The sequence below is a fragment of the Fusarium mangiferae genome (assembly GCF_900044065.1).
Source record: "Fusarium mangiferae strain MRC7560 genome assembly, contig: FMAN_scaffold003, whole genome shotgun sequence".
NCBI classification, from domain to species: Eukaryota; Fungi; Ascomycota; class Sordariomycetes; order Hypocreales; family Nectriaceae; genus Fusarium; species Fusarium mangiferae.
The window spans coordinates 407,787-423,976 of record NW_024573923.1 but is presented as its reverse complement, the minus strand read 5'-3'; the positions used below and the strand labels follow the sequence as shown (position 1 = coordinate 423,976).

The following is a 16,190-nucleotide window of genomic DNA, read 5'->3' as shown; positions in this document are numbered from 1 at the left end:
TCTTTAGAGAAATGAGAACTCACCATAGAAATTTGACTGCTCTTAATGTTCTTCATTTGAGTTCTGTCGTAGTAGACTAAACGTGGACTAATACAGCCGTGAGACTTTGATCTCTGAGAAGATGGCGTTCTCACTGGTGAGCCTTGTGAATATAGTTGTATCAGCTATCTGTGCTACCCAGGGGCATCTCTGGTGAGCTATGCTTCTTAGGTTTGAGGGATGCCACGGGCGAAGAATCCATGAGAACATTGATAACAGTAGGCCCATCTCTCATCAATGCTTCTTTAAGTGCTTCTCGCAGCTCCTTCTCCCCTGTAACCGTAGATCCCTCACACCCAACTGCCCGTGCCAACAACGCAAAGTCTGTATAAGGAATGCAATATGGAGGAGGGACATCTCCCCCAGCTCGAGACGGTTGATCAAAAGTACCATATCGGCTGCCATTCATGACTAGCCAGATGGCTTTCGATCCATATAGAACGGCGGTGCTCACCTCTGACTGCTTCAACATTGCTGCATCACTAACAACGGCCACCGCGTGATTGTCCGCAAGACCCATGCCGACAACACCGCAGACAGCGTGACCCATGGGAGAGGAATCTAGGTTTGATCGATAGAGCCCATGTTTGTGGAATTTCAGGTAATGGGCTGTCCAGCAGAGACTTTTTCCGGCTTCGGCGATGATCGAACATCCACCTCGATTGATCGCGACATCCTGAACAATAGACATGATTCTTGACGGGTGGATCTGTCCCTTTGATGTAGCTGGAATCGGCGGGATAGTGGCCTTTGGTATGGGCGGCTTCACAATTCTGTGCCCAGGAACCTTTATCTCCAACACGGCTTTAAGAAAGAGACCGATCTCAGCTTCAATAAAAACTGAACTCTTGGGCATATTTCGTTTGACCTCGGAAGTTTCCAAGCTAACACAGTAGAAAATTGTACAGGCCCATCCCCCCTGGATAAACATGGAACTCAGCTCAGCTGCCTTAGATCCCAGAAGAAGGACCCCTGTAGGCGGAGTAGCTCTCATTGTAGGGTTAAGCGATGCCCCTAAACCAGTTGTGCCTTGATACAAGCGATGGGTCTCTGGAAAGATCCCCTTAGCGCGGGGCGTAGCAAGAACGGGGAGATAGTATCGTTCCGCAAGCTGTCTGACTAGAAACGAGCTACCGCGGCAACCATAACCGATCCAAAGTACAGAGCCCTTTGTTTTAAGCATCTCAACAACCTCTTTGCAAACATCAAGGGCCTCCTTGGACAAAGAGGGGAATGGGATAAGTTCGAATTTCGGACGTTGTTGCGGTATGATTGATTTGCTTTTGGCGTCAGTCAAGAAAACACCCAGGACGCCCCCAAGTGGATCACGTTTAATCCGCATCAAGGTTTGTCGCAGTCGCCATACGTCCAAGTGGTCCCTGACGATCACACAGTAGCTGAGTGTACTATCGACAGTTGGTCCAGTCAGCCCCTCCACATCCATTGGAAAAGTCTCCTGAACAAGTCGAGGACCTGCTCGATCAGTCTCCTCGCTCGTCAAGCCAGCAATGAAGACGATACGTGCTCCGTCTGCACGAGCACAACGTAATCCAGTGATAGCATTCGTGATTCCTGGCCCGCTCGTTACGAAAACAATAACGAATTTGCCAGTCAGTATAGAATACTCTGCCGCAGCAAATGCAGCCCCTGATTCATGGCGAAAGTGGTAAACTTTGATATCTGGGCGATGTAGGGCTTTCCAGATATGATGGATGTTGGTTCCAGAGACGCCGAAGGCTTTATCACAACCAAAGGCGGGCAAGGACTCAACTATTGCATTCGCGTAGGTCTGCATGGTGGAATGTCCGAGTTGGTGGGGTGCTAAGATTGGGTGTTTTGGGTCAGAAAAGAACGAAGAGTCAAGACTCGGGGTTGTACACCTGCCGGCCGTTCTTCCGTCAGCTGGTGATAATTGAGATATACAGAAGGTAATATGGGGAACATATGGGCAACACTTGCTGCACTAATCTTATACACAAGGATAATTAGGTAAGTAGGTAGTCAACTGGGGATCACACTTTCTCATCCTGAACCAAGATCAACATGAGGTTTCTGAATCTTCAGAGTCTTCTTGTATTTCAAAAACGCATGCCATAAGAAGGCACAGACGTTCTGGAATTGAAGGCAGCATTGTCACCAAAGATCTCCCGCGTTGGAAGGAGTTTGACGATCTGGCACCACTATACGCAGTATCTCTGATAAAGGTGACCAAGGCCTTGGTACATTCCAGTATCTGGACCCAGAGGTGGTCGTGGTAACTGTTAGGATTTCCCAGAATATCAAAGCTTGACGCTGCGCGGAGTCAGTAATCTCACACGTCGGTGTGAGCGTTGCCAGGTAGCATCCATTGCAATTTGGCCGCATGATTGATCAATAAGTCTGATGTTTGCTTCTGTTTGGTGATTGAAAAAAGAAGAAATGAGGTGTTGGGCAATCAGTAAGTGGAGGATAGGCCAACCCAAGCCTATGACGGGGCAGAGCCTCAGCGAGACAGAGACAGGGGTGTCGCATCCGTGGAAGCCGCGGAAAGCGCCAAGATTTGGAATACGAAGGCAACAAGGCATCAACCACGCATTCATCACTTTTACTGACACGACTACAACTCATCAAAATTCCTCTTTACGCTACAAGCAATGAGATTAAAAAGCATGTCATTAATTTCATATTCCCTAAAACTATATCAATAGCCAACAATTGCTGTCTTGAGTGCCAAACACCTCCACACATCACTGTCCGGCATTGAACATCTTCAACAATGGAACCTAACAAACCCGCTCTCAAAATCGTTCGAATAAGCTCTCGTGAGCAACTGGAAGAGCTCGTCGACTTTATTTGCGATGCCTTCATGGAAGACGACCTGTTCTGCGCCATGGTCCCTGGTCGTCATGAACATCCCGAAGCAGCTCGAAGCATGTGGCGTATGACCCTCGTCGAGGAGTACGGTAGGAAAGGCTCTGTGCTTCTCGCTGCTCGTCTTCATAGAGAGAACGGGGAAGTGGGCGAGTTTGTTGCCTGTGCAGTTTGGTGTCGTTGTGGAAACAGTGATCTCGCTCGAAGCTGGCAGGGAGATAACTGGAACAAGCGTGAGTTGGCATTGAAAATCTCAGAATGGCAGCATAACTTACTCCTATAAACAGGCATTGCCAGGATTGAAGCTGCGTGGACCATGTTCTATAGCTTCTCCCTTCGACAAGCAGGTCCTGGTATCGCACTAGATGCCTGCATCGCAGCAGGAGCAGCCGCAGAGCAAGCCTACAAGTTCTATCCCGATGAGCGCTGGCGTCTCGGCCTCCTAGCCACCTCGCCCAAATGCCAGAGAACCGGCATTGGAAAGCGTCTTGTCCAGTGGGGCCTTGACCGCTGCGAGGAGGAGGGAGTCCCGGCAACACTCGAGTCCAGTGTATCAGGACGACCACTCTACGAAAAAATGGGATTCCGAGAGGTAGGCATTGTGAGCTTTTATGAAGGCAAGTGGTCCATGCCTGCCATGCTCAGACCTGTAGAGGAGGACAAGAAGACGGTTTAGAAGACAGCTTTGTCGGATTCAAAGGCTGAAGGCATGGTTTCAAGCAGCCGGGATCAGTGATTGCGAACAAGGGCGTATGCTTGATATGTACGATGGATGGCATGGCGTTTAATTCTTGATTATTCGGAAGTTCTTCTTGTATTTGCTACGCTATTAAATTCGTGATGATGAAAATCAGTGTTTGGATCGACGGCTTGCAGATGACGAACATCAGGTGTTAATGCTGGTGATATTGAAGGGGGGTCCCCCACAGAGAAACTTGGTTGGCCGTGACTTGGAAGGCTTCCAAGTGATGAGCTAGCTTGAAGTGCGGGGAGCTCCTTTATCTTGATGCTGTGCTAGGCCATCTTCGCAGACGCGACCCTCCACTGCAAGGTGAGGCTTGCCATCAAACTATTAACACTTTACTCGGTCAAACATGGTGATCAGAGATGTATATGATTGATTGAGTTCAGCTACTTGCGTGAGAGTAATAATGTTTCCCCTTACCATACCACCACGAGCAAGATACTATGATCCGGAATTCCCTGAAAGTCCATGGTGGGCATTGGTGAGAGTGTTATTTTGAGTTGATAGACCTGACAGCTGATGCTTGCATCGCGCGCCCTGCTGGAGGTGAGGTTGACAGGATCATTCTGCTGCGAAGCTCCCCAAAAATGTCCATGGTCTTGGACGTAGCCCCATCCATGATTATATGGGCTGGCTCTTCCTCATCAGACAGCATGGTCTTAGCGCATCGCTTCGCATCGCTGTCAAAGGTTGGGGGCGACATTGTTATGGCGATGAATGGTAATGAAGAGTAAAAGGAGCAGATGTAGAAGATTGGGGAAGGTGTAAACAGAAAGTAGGGGTACTGGGTCGTCGACCTCCGCGAAACTGCACGCTCCGGCGTGACAGCGTACTGGGGATGCCTGTGTTTACGCAGTCCGGTCCATGGTAACAAATTCCACGAAGGTGTCCATAGTCATGGACGTTGCCCTGTCCATGATGATGTGGATAGGCTCCCCAACATCTGGCTACATGCGGCTGTTGCGACCAATAAAGGCCCCAGTCTCTCACCCTGAAATCGGTTTGTCCGGAGCTAGAGGAGTGTGGCTTGTAACCGCTTGTCGGGGGATGGGCTGATTCCAGCTCCTCATACCTTTCCACCACTCTGAAAGACTTGGCTCGTTCCGCTGACTTGCAGTTTTCGTCGGCTCCCTCTCCGACACTCTGCTCTCTTTTGAAGAGTACAGCACTGATGCCATCTTCTTGGACAAGGCTCACCAAGGTGCCTCGAGGTGAGGCCCAAGGGTATAGCACTTATGTCACCTTCTTGGACAAGGCTCACCAAGGCGCCTCGAGGGCAGGCCCAAGGGAATAGCACTTATGTCATCTTCTTGGACAAGGCTCACCAAGGCTGCCTTGAGGGGGCCATCAGCAGATGAGGGCAAGGCTGAGCCACAGACAAACAGGGGCGAAGTGCCACCTTTACTGTGGGCTTAGTCACGATGGAGCTTCTGCGACCACACAAACCTCCACCCCTGCTCTGCGAACCAACAGGTGAGACCGAAATTGATCTCAGCCCACAAGAACTAAAAGTAGGGGTGAAGACTGGTGGTCGCGTCAATTATGTCCTCCTACAAGATAACAGGATTAATATAAGATGACGAGCTTGTCTTGGAATGGGGGTAACTTACTCGGAGTTCGTGGTATCGGAGGCGGTTCACGCGATTCTCCTCCTTTAGTCTCACCAAGTCTGCACGACCTGGCCAGACTAAAGGAGGGTATCACCCGACGCAAGCAAAGCGCGGGGGGGTTGAGGTTCACCTCCTGCATGCATCGAATGATGGCAGCGCAAGGAGGGTACAGTCCCAGGTCCGGGTCTGAGTGTCACCCACCGTCGTATGACGTGGGGAGAGAGTGTGGGAAGGTCACCACTGTTATGTTATAATCGGGGTGGTTCTGCGCCTAGGACACCTATTTGTCAGCTTTTGTGTGATAGTTAAAGTACAGTGGGATGTAGTTACCTCTTTGTTTCGCGTGTAAAATGACAAGTGTTGTATGATAAGTTGGGGTCCACCGAAGTTAGCCGCCAGCCTGGGGTAAGGGAGTATTATGACATGATGCAATGTGCTTTGCTGGTCGAGAACTTACCGACTGAAGTGATGGGAGCAACTTGAGCCAAGGTAATCTGTTTGTTTGTAGAAAGGTGAAGGCCGCAAGCTCGGCTCTGATAAGAAGGAGGTGACTTCTGACACTCTTGCGAGAATTCGTTGTTGATGGAGCCAAGTGCTTCTCATCATGCTTGTTGTTTGGGGGAACTGGGTAATAAAAGTCGCCAAGTTGGGCAATGTGCTACCAACTTTTGAGGCAAAGCATGTGGGAGGGGAGCCTGTGACGGGGGCGAGGAAGATGAAATGAAGAGAAGTTTCTTTGGTCAATGCGAGTCTTGTGCCCGTGACGTGAGTGGAGGTATCTGTGCCTCTAGTGCAGAGGAAATTTCCTTGCAAGAATTTGTTTGCTTCTGTGATGCTTGTTAGCTTGGAAGAAAAAGACGCGTAGCGATGTCGAGTTGGGCGCCAACTAGTCACAGGCTTGAGACTCAAAGACGGATATGAGATTTGTACTTACGTGAAGGGCTCGTTTGGCCGCTATATGTGACGGGTTGGTAGAGGTGATATGTAACGCGTCTCTCGTGGGAGAAGATGGTGTTTTGTGCATGGTAGCTTTCTGCTTGGGCGCTTGATATACGCAGCAGACGAAGGGAAGAGGTAGATGTGGAAGGCAGCGTGCTTCAAGGCATGAGAATGATGAGATTCGGTTATGAAGGCAAAGAGAATATATCAAAAGGCGTTTGGCTCTGTTACTTCATTGTGTCTGGTAAAGGGATTGCCCAACGCATGGAGGGGGAGAAGCGAGAGGTGGAGGAAGTGAGGAAGGAAGAGGAGGGGAGATGAGGGGGGAGAGGGGATTTTATCTTCTGTGCTCGCACTTCTCAGTTGTGTGGGAGCTGCAAATTGGAAGGAAGGTGTGGGAAGATGATAGAAGAGGGCTAGGCAGTAACTTGCTCATAGGCAACGCGTTGCTAGGGGAAATCAGGAGTGTCTCATCCGGCCAGAGAGAGTGGGGAACTCTGTCTTTTCTGATGCAATTTTGAAGATATGAAGATTGCGATGCGAGGAACGAAATTCAAACGAAAAAGTGCATCTATTCACGAATGTGCATGAAAAAAAGAAGCCATGCTGAAAGTGACTTTCGGCGTTGGGGGTGATGTCAAAGGAGGATGACGGGACGCTACAGGGAGCTCACACAGAATTATGGGACCACGACAGGGGGAGAGGGGCCAGGCACACACTCTTGGGCCAACCGGAGCGAGCCCTAACTTGCCGAGCTCACCCCACGGATCTCACCAAGACATGGGTAGCTCGAGTTCCAAGTTTTGGGAGCTTCCCTTCCATCCATTTCACTCACTCATCATTTTTATCTCCGCCTCCTCACTTCACTTCACCTCGCCTCACACATCTTCTCCAACTTCACTACATCTACAGCCATGCCTCGTATCAAAGCCCCCTCAAACCTCCCTGAGCTTGTCAAATCCACTTTCACAAGAGCTCGCTCAGAGGGTGATTTGCATTATTTCCCCACTCAAGTCGCCATTCTCAATGTTGATTCCATTCCTGTACGTATCATCCTATCTTTGTTTACTGGATGAATGAGCACCACAATCCTATAGAACCGCTACTGACACGAAAACCAGTTCCAACTTCGCTTCTCGCCTTCCTTGGCAAACAAACCAAAGCCGCCGCCAAAGGACCTCACCAAACCTCAAAAGCCCTTTGACCCTTTTGAGCACCCACTTCCCGCTCTCAAGGTCACAGATCTTGGGCCCTCCCACTATCTTGTGCTGAACAAGTTTGCTGTTGTTCCTGAGCACTTCATTCTTGCCACGACAGAGTTCAAGCCCCAAACTCATGTCCTCGAAGAGTCTGACCTCGAGGCCACACTCGCCTGCATTGAGGCATATGAAGCTGCTAGAAGAACCCAAGCCGAACAAGGCCACCGCGATGGCACACTCGGCGGCGGTGATGGCCTCTTTGCCTTTTTCAACTGCGGTGACCACTCCGGTGCCAGCCAACCTCATCGTCACATCCAACTCCTACCCATTGCCAGAATGAAAGATGGCTTCGAGACTGACACTCCTTGGTCTGTTCTCGCCGATGAGCTCAAAACCAAGATCGCTCCCTTTGCTGCCTTTGCCGAAGACATCAAGCTTGACATGTCTGGTGCGGAGTTGCACTCCACCTATCTCCGACTCTACCGGAAAGCCTGCCGGGCTGTTGCTGTTTACACCAAAGATCCCCTCCACACTGAAGAAGCACCCGCTGAGGGTCCCACAAGAATCAGTTACAACATGGCCATGACTAAAGATACAATTGTTGTCTGCCCCCGCCTGGCAGAGGGCGTTAAGCTCCAAAGCCAGGACGGTGATATACTTGGTACCGTCGCTCTCAATGGCACCCTTCTTGCCGGTACAGCACTGGTCAAGAACGAGTTGGAGTGGGAAACTCTCAAGAAGGATCCCGAGACGCTACGCAACGTTCTTCGAGACATCGGTGTACCAACCACATTTGATAATGGTGGAGAACTTCGCTTGTAGTTTTCGGCAAGCCCGCAGCCTCCACATCCTCACGGGTTAAGGCGTGTGCTGTAAGCATCGGCTGTCAGCTATCTCAACTGAAAATGACACTTCTCAAAAGATGCTCCGAAAAAGACGAGCCTTTCCGCTTAGGCCAGTCATCCACAGAGCCCATCTGCTGGCGGTCCAGGCAAGCCCTGACTGCGTCTCCGCGTCATCGTGACAGTGGCCGATACGGCGGAGAACGCGAGAACCGACGCACCGGAAGTAACATAGAACCCATCGGAGGCCCCACAGGCTCCGGTATTGCTTCGAGCGCCGTGGAAGAATCGCCTGCTAAGAAGAAGATCGAAGCTCGGTCGGGTCTTGACCTGCGAAGAAGAAGATCGAGGACTGGCGGGGTCTGGAGCCTGCAAAGCTGCACAGAGGGGCACGCGGTAGAAGGCTGCCGAGGAGCTTGGTATTCGCCTTGCGGAACTGCATGACTTCCTTGCCAACCCCGAGGGCAATGCTTTCATGAACCAGCTTTCTGGGATGTCTGCTCCCCAGCAAATCTGGGTTGTGACCTAGATGCGTCATTTGCAGTTGACACCTGTGGCTGAGAGCTTATAATCACCACACAGAACTTGGTGGGCGGGAGCCGACATCGAATTCGACCAAGACAAACCAGCCTACCCTACCAGCTCCCCAGCAAATCTCTTCTGGGGACGACCAATCCCAGAGGCAGTCTCCTTGGGGAGCTGGTGAAAACAGCACGCGGTGGAAGTCTGCAAGATCAGGTATTGGTCAATGGTGGAGGGGATTATGAAGAGTAGGAGGGGGGAGCCACAGAGGAAAACGATAGTGACACTATGGAAGGGTCTCTGTCCACTACCACAAACAACCATGGCTCTACCAACTATGAACGGGTCCTGGACGGAACCCTTCCATCTGAGTGGCTCCCCCATGGCTCTTGCAAAAGTGTGGGGGGTTGATGAGTTGGTGGAAATGGAGGTGATTTCGGGGAGCAAGGAGGGGAAGCCGCCCAAACGAAAACACCGGCCTTATCGAAGGGGCTCTGTCAACCCAATCAAAAAAGAAAAAACGCCAAGGACAGAGCCCTTTCATGGCGGCGACCCCTTCGTCGAACTTTGCGTATGGTGCTCCCATCCCTCGACGTGCGGTCACCAGCCGCAGCACGCCGCTTCTACCATTCCGGTGTCCGCGGCGAGAGGTTACCTCCCGTTGCTCAGGTTTCAGGCCTAGCCAACGGCCTTCGCGTCAAGAAGCAGCGGGAGTACGCTGCGATCAAGGATGCTGGCATGTCCAAGCCCTTCAAGCATGCTGCAATCGCGCTGAAGTACAGCTTGGACCTCCAAGAGGACCTGTTTGGTGCCTTCTGAACTGGCAGTGATTTAAGTATTTTCTGTTCCTCATTGAATCAGTTGACTAACACCTGAACGCAAGGGGATGATGAGGCTTCGTCTGAAGGAGTCTCATTTGGTCCTGAGATTCAGATGAATCCAGCATCGTTGAGGGCGCGATCCTGGGCATCATCTAAACAACTAAGCTCTGTGTGGTGATCATAAGCTACATGCTGAGATCACCTCACCGAGCATGGGAGTTTGAATGGTGCTCAGGACGGCGCCGTCAACGATGCTGGATTCATCTGAATCTCAGGACCAAATGGCTTCCTTTGCAGAAGTGAGCCTGAGATTTGAAGAGCAAGACTACCTGATCAAGTCCAAGCTTGCTAGTTGGGACTTGTGGCCGAGAGCTTGAATCAGCAGAGAGAACTTAAGTTGGAGAAGGTCGAGGTGTTGACAGGTTGTCGGGATGAGGACGATTACGAAGAACAAGAGGGGGGAAGCTGGGTAAAACGGGGACAGCGACAGGTTGTGAGGGATGAGGACGATTACGAAGAACGATAGGAGGGACAGAGTGAAACGAGGATGGTGGCGGACTGTCAGGGATGAGGACGATTATGAAGAACAAGAGGACGAGGCTGAGCAGAGCGGGGATAGTGATGCTATGGGTAAAGATACTATTTGGACTTGATGGACAAAGAGTAACAAACACAAACTATCGAAACACTTCACTTGGGTTTTCAAACCCATCTTCACTCGCAATCTAGAACAATCAAGTTCAAATCATTTCACTCTCGCGATAGCTTCCAGCACCCATACATGCCTTTATATAGATGTCGATCACTCTCTCCGTATATCCTGCCTCTACCCAAGCAATGAGCGGCAAAGGTTCATCCGTATACAATACTCCAACAGTGTTTGACTCACCACCCGCTTTTTGTTATCCCGTGTTTCTCGTGACCACCATACTTCTATGCAGGCTTCATCCGGGTCAGGCTTGCACCTAATATCGTTCTACTTGTCATCTGACTACAGTTTGGATAAGATCTGTAAACAAAACTCATCAATGGTATGCAGTCCAGTCCTCCAGGATGTTGAATTACAGTTCAAGGCATTGTGTACTAACAAGTCGCATCGAGACATCAGATAAGGCATTGCAAATCACTAAAGACATTTGTTGTCGGTAACTGGTCTTACATCCTTGTAGGACCATTATTCTTCATTAAACCGCCGCCAGGAAACTAAAAAGCTATTTACTGGGCCATGGTGTTGGCCTTCTGCCGGACGATGTCGCCCCGACTTCTGTTGTCGTATTTGGCCGCGATGGCCTGGGCAGAGAAGCGATGGGAGGCCCCGGTCCTGGCCATCACCTCCTCCACACAACGCCAGAAGCCGGGGGACCCCAAGCCCATCGTCCCAACCACCGCGTCCACGGCCCGTTTCATAACCTCGACCTGTTTAGCCGTGTTAGTTCAAAGTGTTGGCAAGAGAGAGAGAGGTAGGCAACTTACGTCATTAACGTTCCAGCGCGGGATGCGAGGGCGATCGGAGGGGGGCTTCTTCATGCGGTCCCAGCCGCGGAGGGTGCTGAGGGAGGTGCTGAGCTCCCCGAGGGTCTTGATGTCGGCGTACGAGACGCCATGGAGGCGGAGGAGCCGCACGAAGCTTCGCTTCTCCTCTCGGCCGACAGGCAGCGGCATGAGCCTCTGGATGAGGGCGGGGGAGGTGATCTCGTACTCATCGAGCACCGCGCGGATCTTCTGGGCCCGGGTCTGATCCGGCAAGACTCTGCTGGGGCCGCCCACCGAGCCTCCCAATACAGCAGCAGGAGACTCTCGGGCCGCACCCACTGCAGCAGGAGACTTTCTGGCACCGACCGACACTCCCACTACAGCAGCAGGAGACTCTCGGACCGCGCCCAATGCAGCAGGAGACTTTCTGCTGGCACCCACCCAGACTCCCACTCCTGCAGCAGGAGACTTTCCGGGGGCGGAGACGGGAGAGCAAGACATTGCCTCTTGGTGGTGGGAGGAGGCGGAGGAGAGGGGAGGAGATGGCAACTGTGTGCTGGTGGAAGAGTCTGCACAGTGTTAGCCTTGGGCACTGAAGATAAAGGTTAAAGTATAAGGTAAAAAGAACTTACCGGAGGCGCAGCAGGCGCAGCTGTTGTTTGAAGGGAGGCTTGGAGGTGGGAGACGCGAGAGGTAGTTGTGTGTAAAAAAGGGTAAAGGCTCCGTCTTGATGGGAGCGAGCTGGTCTTTGGAAAGTCAGCAAAAGGCCAAGTTGGAGTGATATGGGAGACCAAACATACCTTGGTAAAGACTGCGGTAGATGTTGGGGGAGGGGAGGATGGGCGGAGGCAGATTCGGGGGTGGGTGGTGTAAAAAGCAGTCTTGTTCACGTTAGACGAGGACTACAAGGACCTGTAGCATGGAAAAGAGAAATCATACCTGGGCAGCTATAATCGCTTGAGAGACTTGATGGCGGTGGACTCGGGAGGAAGTTGTGTGTGAAGTTATCTTGTCCAAGTCAGCACATACGGTGCCAAGGCAAGGTGGTGTGAGAGTAGGAAGCATACCTGAGTAGCCTAGGCTACTGGTCTGACTCGAGGTGAAGCTCGAAGCGCAGAGACAAGGCTCGGAAGAGAAAAATGGTTGTTGGCACAGAGGCAGAGACTGAGATCTGAAGTGATGAGGAGGAAAGAAAGAAGAGTAGAAGCCAGGCCAAGTTTCGGCGTTATATAGACGAGCCAGAGAGCTCTCGTCCTCGAATTTGACCATTTCCATTGTTCCTATAGCTCTGGAAGTGCTCAATAGGAATTCAGACGTAACGTATTGTTGCTACTCGTCACAAGCAATAGCTCTCAGTGGGGTCACGAGCCACTCTGCGTTGTTAGTGGCCCCAGACAGGTGCGAACTATGACGACAGGACCAATGAGGGAGTGGGAAGATGGACGACAATGGAGGGACAATAGCAGAAGAGGCAGATGCAGCAGTGCACGAGGTCAAGGGACAATAGTAGAAGCGAGAAGGGGGACAGTAGACAATGAGCTATGGTTGCAGGAGCAGACTTGATGGATATTCAAAGGTCAAAGGAGGGAAATGAGCTTCTGATATAGACAATCAGAGCAGTGCACAAGCTCAGCGGCCCCAAGGGAAGAACAGTATCACAAAGTCCCCCCCTGACCTAATGACATTGAGGATGTAGAAGACCCAAAAGGGAAGAGTACGTGCACCTAAACCTGCGAACTTGCCTCCACACGGGGAGCTTCACTGCCCCCTCTGACTTGGATACCTTGTAGGCCCAGCGGCCCTGTGCATATCTACCTACATACATACATCGCTGGCAGGGGTGGGTTGAGCTGCAGCTGAGATCTGGGCCCTAGTGGGATCTTGGAGCTAGTGACGTCTGCAGGCGGGGACAGGGGTAGGTAGCCCGGGTATGTCGACCCGCTTGTGGGAGCGGGACTTTGCAGTGTTTGTAGTTGTCGTGATGTCAAGGGGGGGAGAGATTGGGAGAGGGGAGAGAGGAGATGTGGCGGTTTAAGCGTATTGGATGTGACGTGAGATGTGATCTGTTGCTTAACATGCTGCATGCGGATCGTGTAAATATTGGTAAAGGCTATGCATCTCGGAGATCTCCAATGGCCGTAGCTAAGGTAGAGATACTGGGATATTCGTTCAAGGTACAACTGCTAGGCTGTGAGCAGAGCCAGATCACAGTATGGTACGGCGAGATGCCTCTTGACACATGGATGTAATCTAGCACTGCATAAACCGACTTGTCACCAGCACAAAGGACGAATCACAAGTACTGCAGAAGACGGAGGTAGTGACACTTGCCAGCTATCCGGAATAGCGGTGATTATGTACAACACGTCGTGGGAGAGAGGTCTGTGTATGTCAAGATATCAGAATACCGCCAGCTCAACTCCGTGGTAGTACATTAATAAAGCGGTACAGAGCGAAAAACACCAGAGGTAATGATCACCAAGACAAAGAAACCCCGGTACCTAGATCTGTAGTGACATGGCTCGATGTAACGCTTTTGGCGGTTTATGGAATAGGTTAGTGCTCACGCCGCAATCCAGGAACCAGACAACACCAAACTTCTCCACCCAAACCGAATTTGGATGGCTCTCCAAGCAGACGCAGTAGCTATATCGTCTATGAGAACACCAATGCAGACACTTCGCAAAAGAAGGATCATTCCACCATCAACGGCCTTATTAGCTCTTTATCCTGCTTTGTACTATCCGCACGCGTACCTGCAGGCATCCTGTCCGGTCGATTTCGCCAGAGAAAATCAAACAAGTCAGTCACTCTGCGACTTCGGTACCCAGCATAACACTTGAGCATCCAGACCACCGGGAATCATATTCCGCTTTGCAAGTACTCACATATTGACGTCTTCACCATAATCTACTCACAGCATAGTATGCATCTGCTAACTTCTTTGTTGAGGACACCCCCTGTTTTCCCGTCAAGTTTTGCCCAAGCAAACGAACGAACGAACGAACCGCCCACTTCGAAACCCGTTTTCCGCTCCCGTCAGCTGTCTCCTCCTCCTCCTCCTCCCTCTCATTTCTTCTTCTTCGCCTCAAAAATCTCATCGTTTGAGATAGAAGAGGAAAAAACGTTTCTTCTTTCGAAACTACAAAGGCCGCCTTTCCTCGTCAGGACGTAACTGCATACCAGCTATCCAGACTTGTGTGGTTTCACGGCATTTGTCATGTAGCCGCGTGGAAACCCGCGTGGGAGGCGTCAAGGATGGGCGGTGTAGTAGAGGGTGTCAAAAGCGAAGTGAGACAGAAAACGGTCGTGGGGGGAAGAGGGAGGGTGTGTTGGTAGTCATTGGTATGCGTGTGTGTGTGTGGCTCAAGCCATGTGATGAGATGCAACTTCATACTTGCTTGAGTTTGATCTTCGGGAACTGCAGCGATCAGACCAGATGCAGATATCGATTTTGGGAAATACGACGATCAGGCCAGAGATGATCATCAAACTGGTAATGTCGGCTTCGGGAAGACTCGACTGAGACGAGATTGGAGGAGCTGACGGGCTGACGGGTTACAGATTCTTGTTTGCAGAAGATCGAGTTCCCTTTTCAGGAGATAAACACCACGGCAATGACGAACTCTCTCGCCATAACAATATAATATACTCCCGACCGAAGCCCATTCGTATCCCAAGACCGAGTTCGAAGGTCCGCTAAGTTTGCCTCATCGGCTATCTCGAGGCCGCCAGGCTGCACGAACCAGCTACATACACACATACATATATACATACATACCTTACATGACGCAGTCGAGGGCCTCTACGTCTCCACACACGGTACGATAGACATGCATTGGTGAAAATGTCACGGGAAGGCTATCGCCCATTGACGCCGCTTCGGCTGAAAGGAGTAAAGCTGGTTTTTTCTTGCAACTTCTGGCTTCTGGCGTCTTCTTCTCTGGTTCTTCTTCTCTCGGGGAAACAATGCGAAGGGGGGTCCTTATGCAAGGAGTGTTCTCGGCAAATGCTGTCACTCACGTTTCTTTTTGCGGAGGTGGTATCCTTTCCGCAGACAGACAATTCGTCAATTACATGAACCCTGTTTCTCAGGCTTTTGCTGGGAGGTACTGTTCATGTAATCACTTGATCAAGAACGCGTGTATTATTCCGCGATGCATCGCATATAATACATGTTGTGCATCCCATCAAAACAGATTTGTACTTATTTTACCCCCCCGGACATTCGGTTCCAGGGGCCGAGACAACGACCGTTGTGAGAAAAGTGCCAGAGCCGTTGGGAGGAAACAAGGCTTGCAGGGGTAGTCCTCTCTTGGAGTGTGGCTCTTGTCTCTCTAGCTGGACTTGGATTGTCTTGCATTCTCAGCCCGGTTTTATCTTGCGTGCATATGAGGATCGAACCGACACCCGGGGGCCGGGTCGATGGACAATATGAGATTTGAGATTTTACTTTTTTATCTCCGAGAACAGGTCATATTCGATATGTATTATGCATGAAGCGCGCGAGCGTCATGCCATGCCATGTCGTGGCCATTGGAACGAACGGCGCTTCCGGTTCGTTTCCCCGTTTGGGGGGCTTGTGAAGATCTCCTCGTGTTGATCTGAGATCCGATCAATGTTTCATTGCATTAGCCAGCCTCGTTTTCAGCGGGGACCATTTGTTGCTGTTGCAGCTGTAGATAGGTAGGTATCTTGCTCATTCGAACCACGTCGTAGTGGTGTTGATGAACCGCGAATTGGCGTTGGCGATGGCTTCATTCTGTCTCTCCTCTGCAGTCACTACAAACGTCCTCTCAACACGTGGGCCCCTGAACTAACCAACCCACGAACCATCTTGTTCCCCCCTCAAATCTCTTTTATGTAGTTATCTCGTCAACGACAATTGGGCGACTGCCATGCTTGTCCAAACCCACGCGTTGCCCGAAAATGGCATCAGCTACATGAATGTGGCTTTGATCTGCCTCCCTATTTCCTGCGTGGCGTTTTCTCGTAACTTTGGCTCCGGAAACGTGAAGAGAATAGAGTGTCCTTGGTTAGGAACGTCTAGGCATGGGCCGTACCGCTCACACCGTCTCTAAAGAAAAGTCTTTAGCTTGGACCTGTGTCCTAAAGGTAAGCTGAGCTGAGCTGCTTTGGTGGGGTATGAT

At 51.0% G+C, this 16,190-nt stretch overlaps 6 protein-coding genes across 6 annotated transcripts; 2 read left to right on the top strand and 4 right to left on the bottom strand.

Moving 5' to 3' along the window:
• Nucleotides 1-160: 160 nt before the first annotated feature.
• FMAN_04948 (uncharacterized protein) lies at nucleotides 161-1,834 on the bottom strand (the record flags this gene model as incomplete). Its single annotated transcript, XM_041828283.1, has 1 exon — nucleotides 161-1,834. The coding sequence occupies one exon, from the start codon at nucleotides 1,832-1,834 to the stop codon at nucleotides 161-163; it is 1,674 nt and encodes a 557-aa protein (XP_041679162.1).
• A 960-nt stretch (nucleotides 1,835-2,794) lies between these two features.
• FMAN_04949 (uncharacterized protein) lies at nucleotides 2,795-3,565 on the top strand (the record flags this gene model as incomplete). Its single annotated transcript, XM_041828282.1, has 2 exons — nucleotides 2,795-3,122; nucleotides 3,177-3,565. The coding sequence occupies 2 exons, from the start codon at nucleotides 2,795-2,797 to the stop codon at nucleotides 3,563-3,565; spliced, it is 717 nt and encodes a 238-aa protein (XP_041679161.1).
• A 559-nt stretch (nucleotides 3,566-4,124) lies between these two features.
• Nucleotides 4,125-4,337, bottom strand: FMAN_04950 (uncharacterized protein; the record flags this gene model as incomplete). Its single annotated transcript, XM_041828281.1, has 1 exon — nucleotides 4,125-4,337. One exon carries the CDS (start codon nucleotides 4,335-4,337, stop codon nucleotides 4,125-4,127), a length of 213 nt encoding a protein of 70 aa, XP_041679160.1.
• A 1,150-nt stretch (nucleotides 4,338-5,487) lies between these two features.
• FMAN_04951 (uncharacterized protein) lies at nucleotides 5,488-5,847 on the bottom strand (the record flags this gene model as incomplete). The annotated part of the gene is made up of 2 exons (XM_041828280.1): nucleotides 5,488-5,644; nucleotides 5,702-5,847. 2 exons carry the CDS (start codon nucleotides 5,845-5,847, stop codon nucleotides 5,488-5,490), a joined length of 303 nt encoding a protein of 100 aa, XP_041679159.1.
• A 1,250-nt stretch (nucleotides 5,848-7,097) lies between these two features.
• FMAN_04952 (uncharacterized protein) lies at nucleotides 7,098-8,204 on the top strand (the record flags this gene model as incomplete). Its single annotated transcript, XM_041828279.1, has 2 exons — nucleotides 7,098-7,226; nucleotides 7,305-8,204. 2 exons carry the CDS (start codon nucleotides 7,098-7,100, stop codon nucleotides 8,202-8,204), a joined length of 1,029 nt encoding a protein of 342 aa, XP_041679158.1.
• Nucleotides 8,205-10,782: 2,578 nt separating this feature from the next.
• On the bottom strand, nucleotides 10,783-12,315 carry FMAN_04953 (uncharacterized protein; the record flags this gene model as incomplete). The annotated part of the gene is made up of 6 exons (XM_041828278.1): nucleotides 10,783-10,983; nucleotides 11,041-11,609; nucleotides 11,673-11,786; nucleotides 11,841-11,921; nucleotides 11,980-12,048; nucleotides 12,108-12,315. The coding sequence occupies 6 exons, from the start codon at nucleotides 12,313-12,315 to the stop codon at nucleotides 10,783-10,785; spliced, it is 1,242 nt and encodes a 413-aa protein (XP_041679157.1).
• Nucleotides 12,316-16,190: the final 3,875 nt, after the last annotated feature.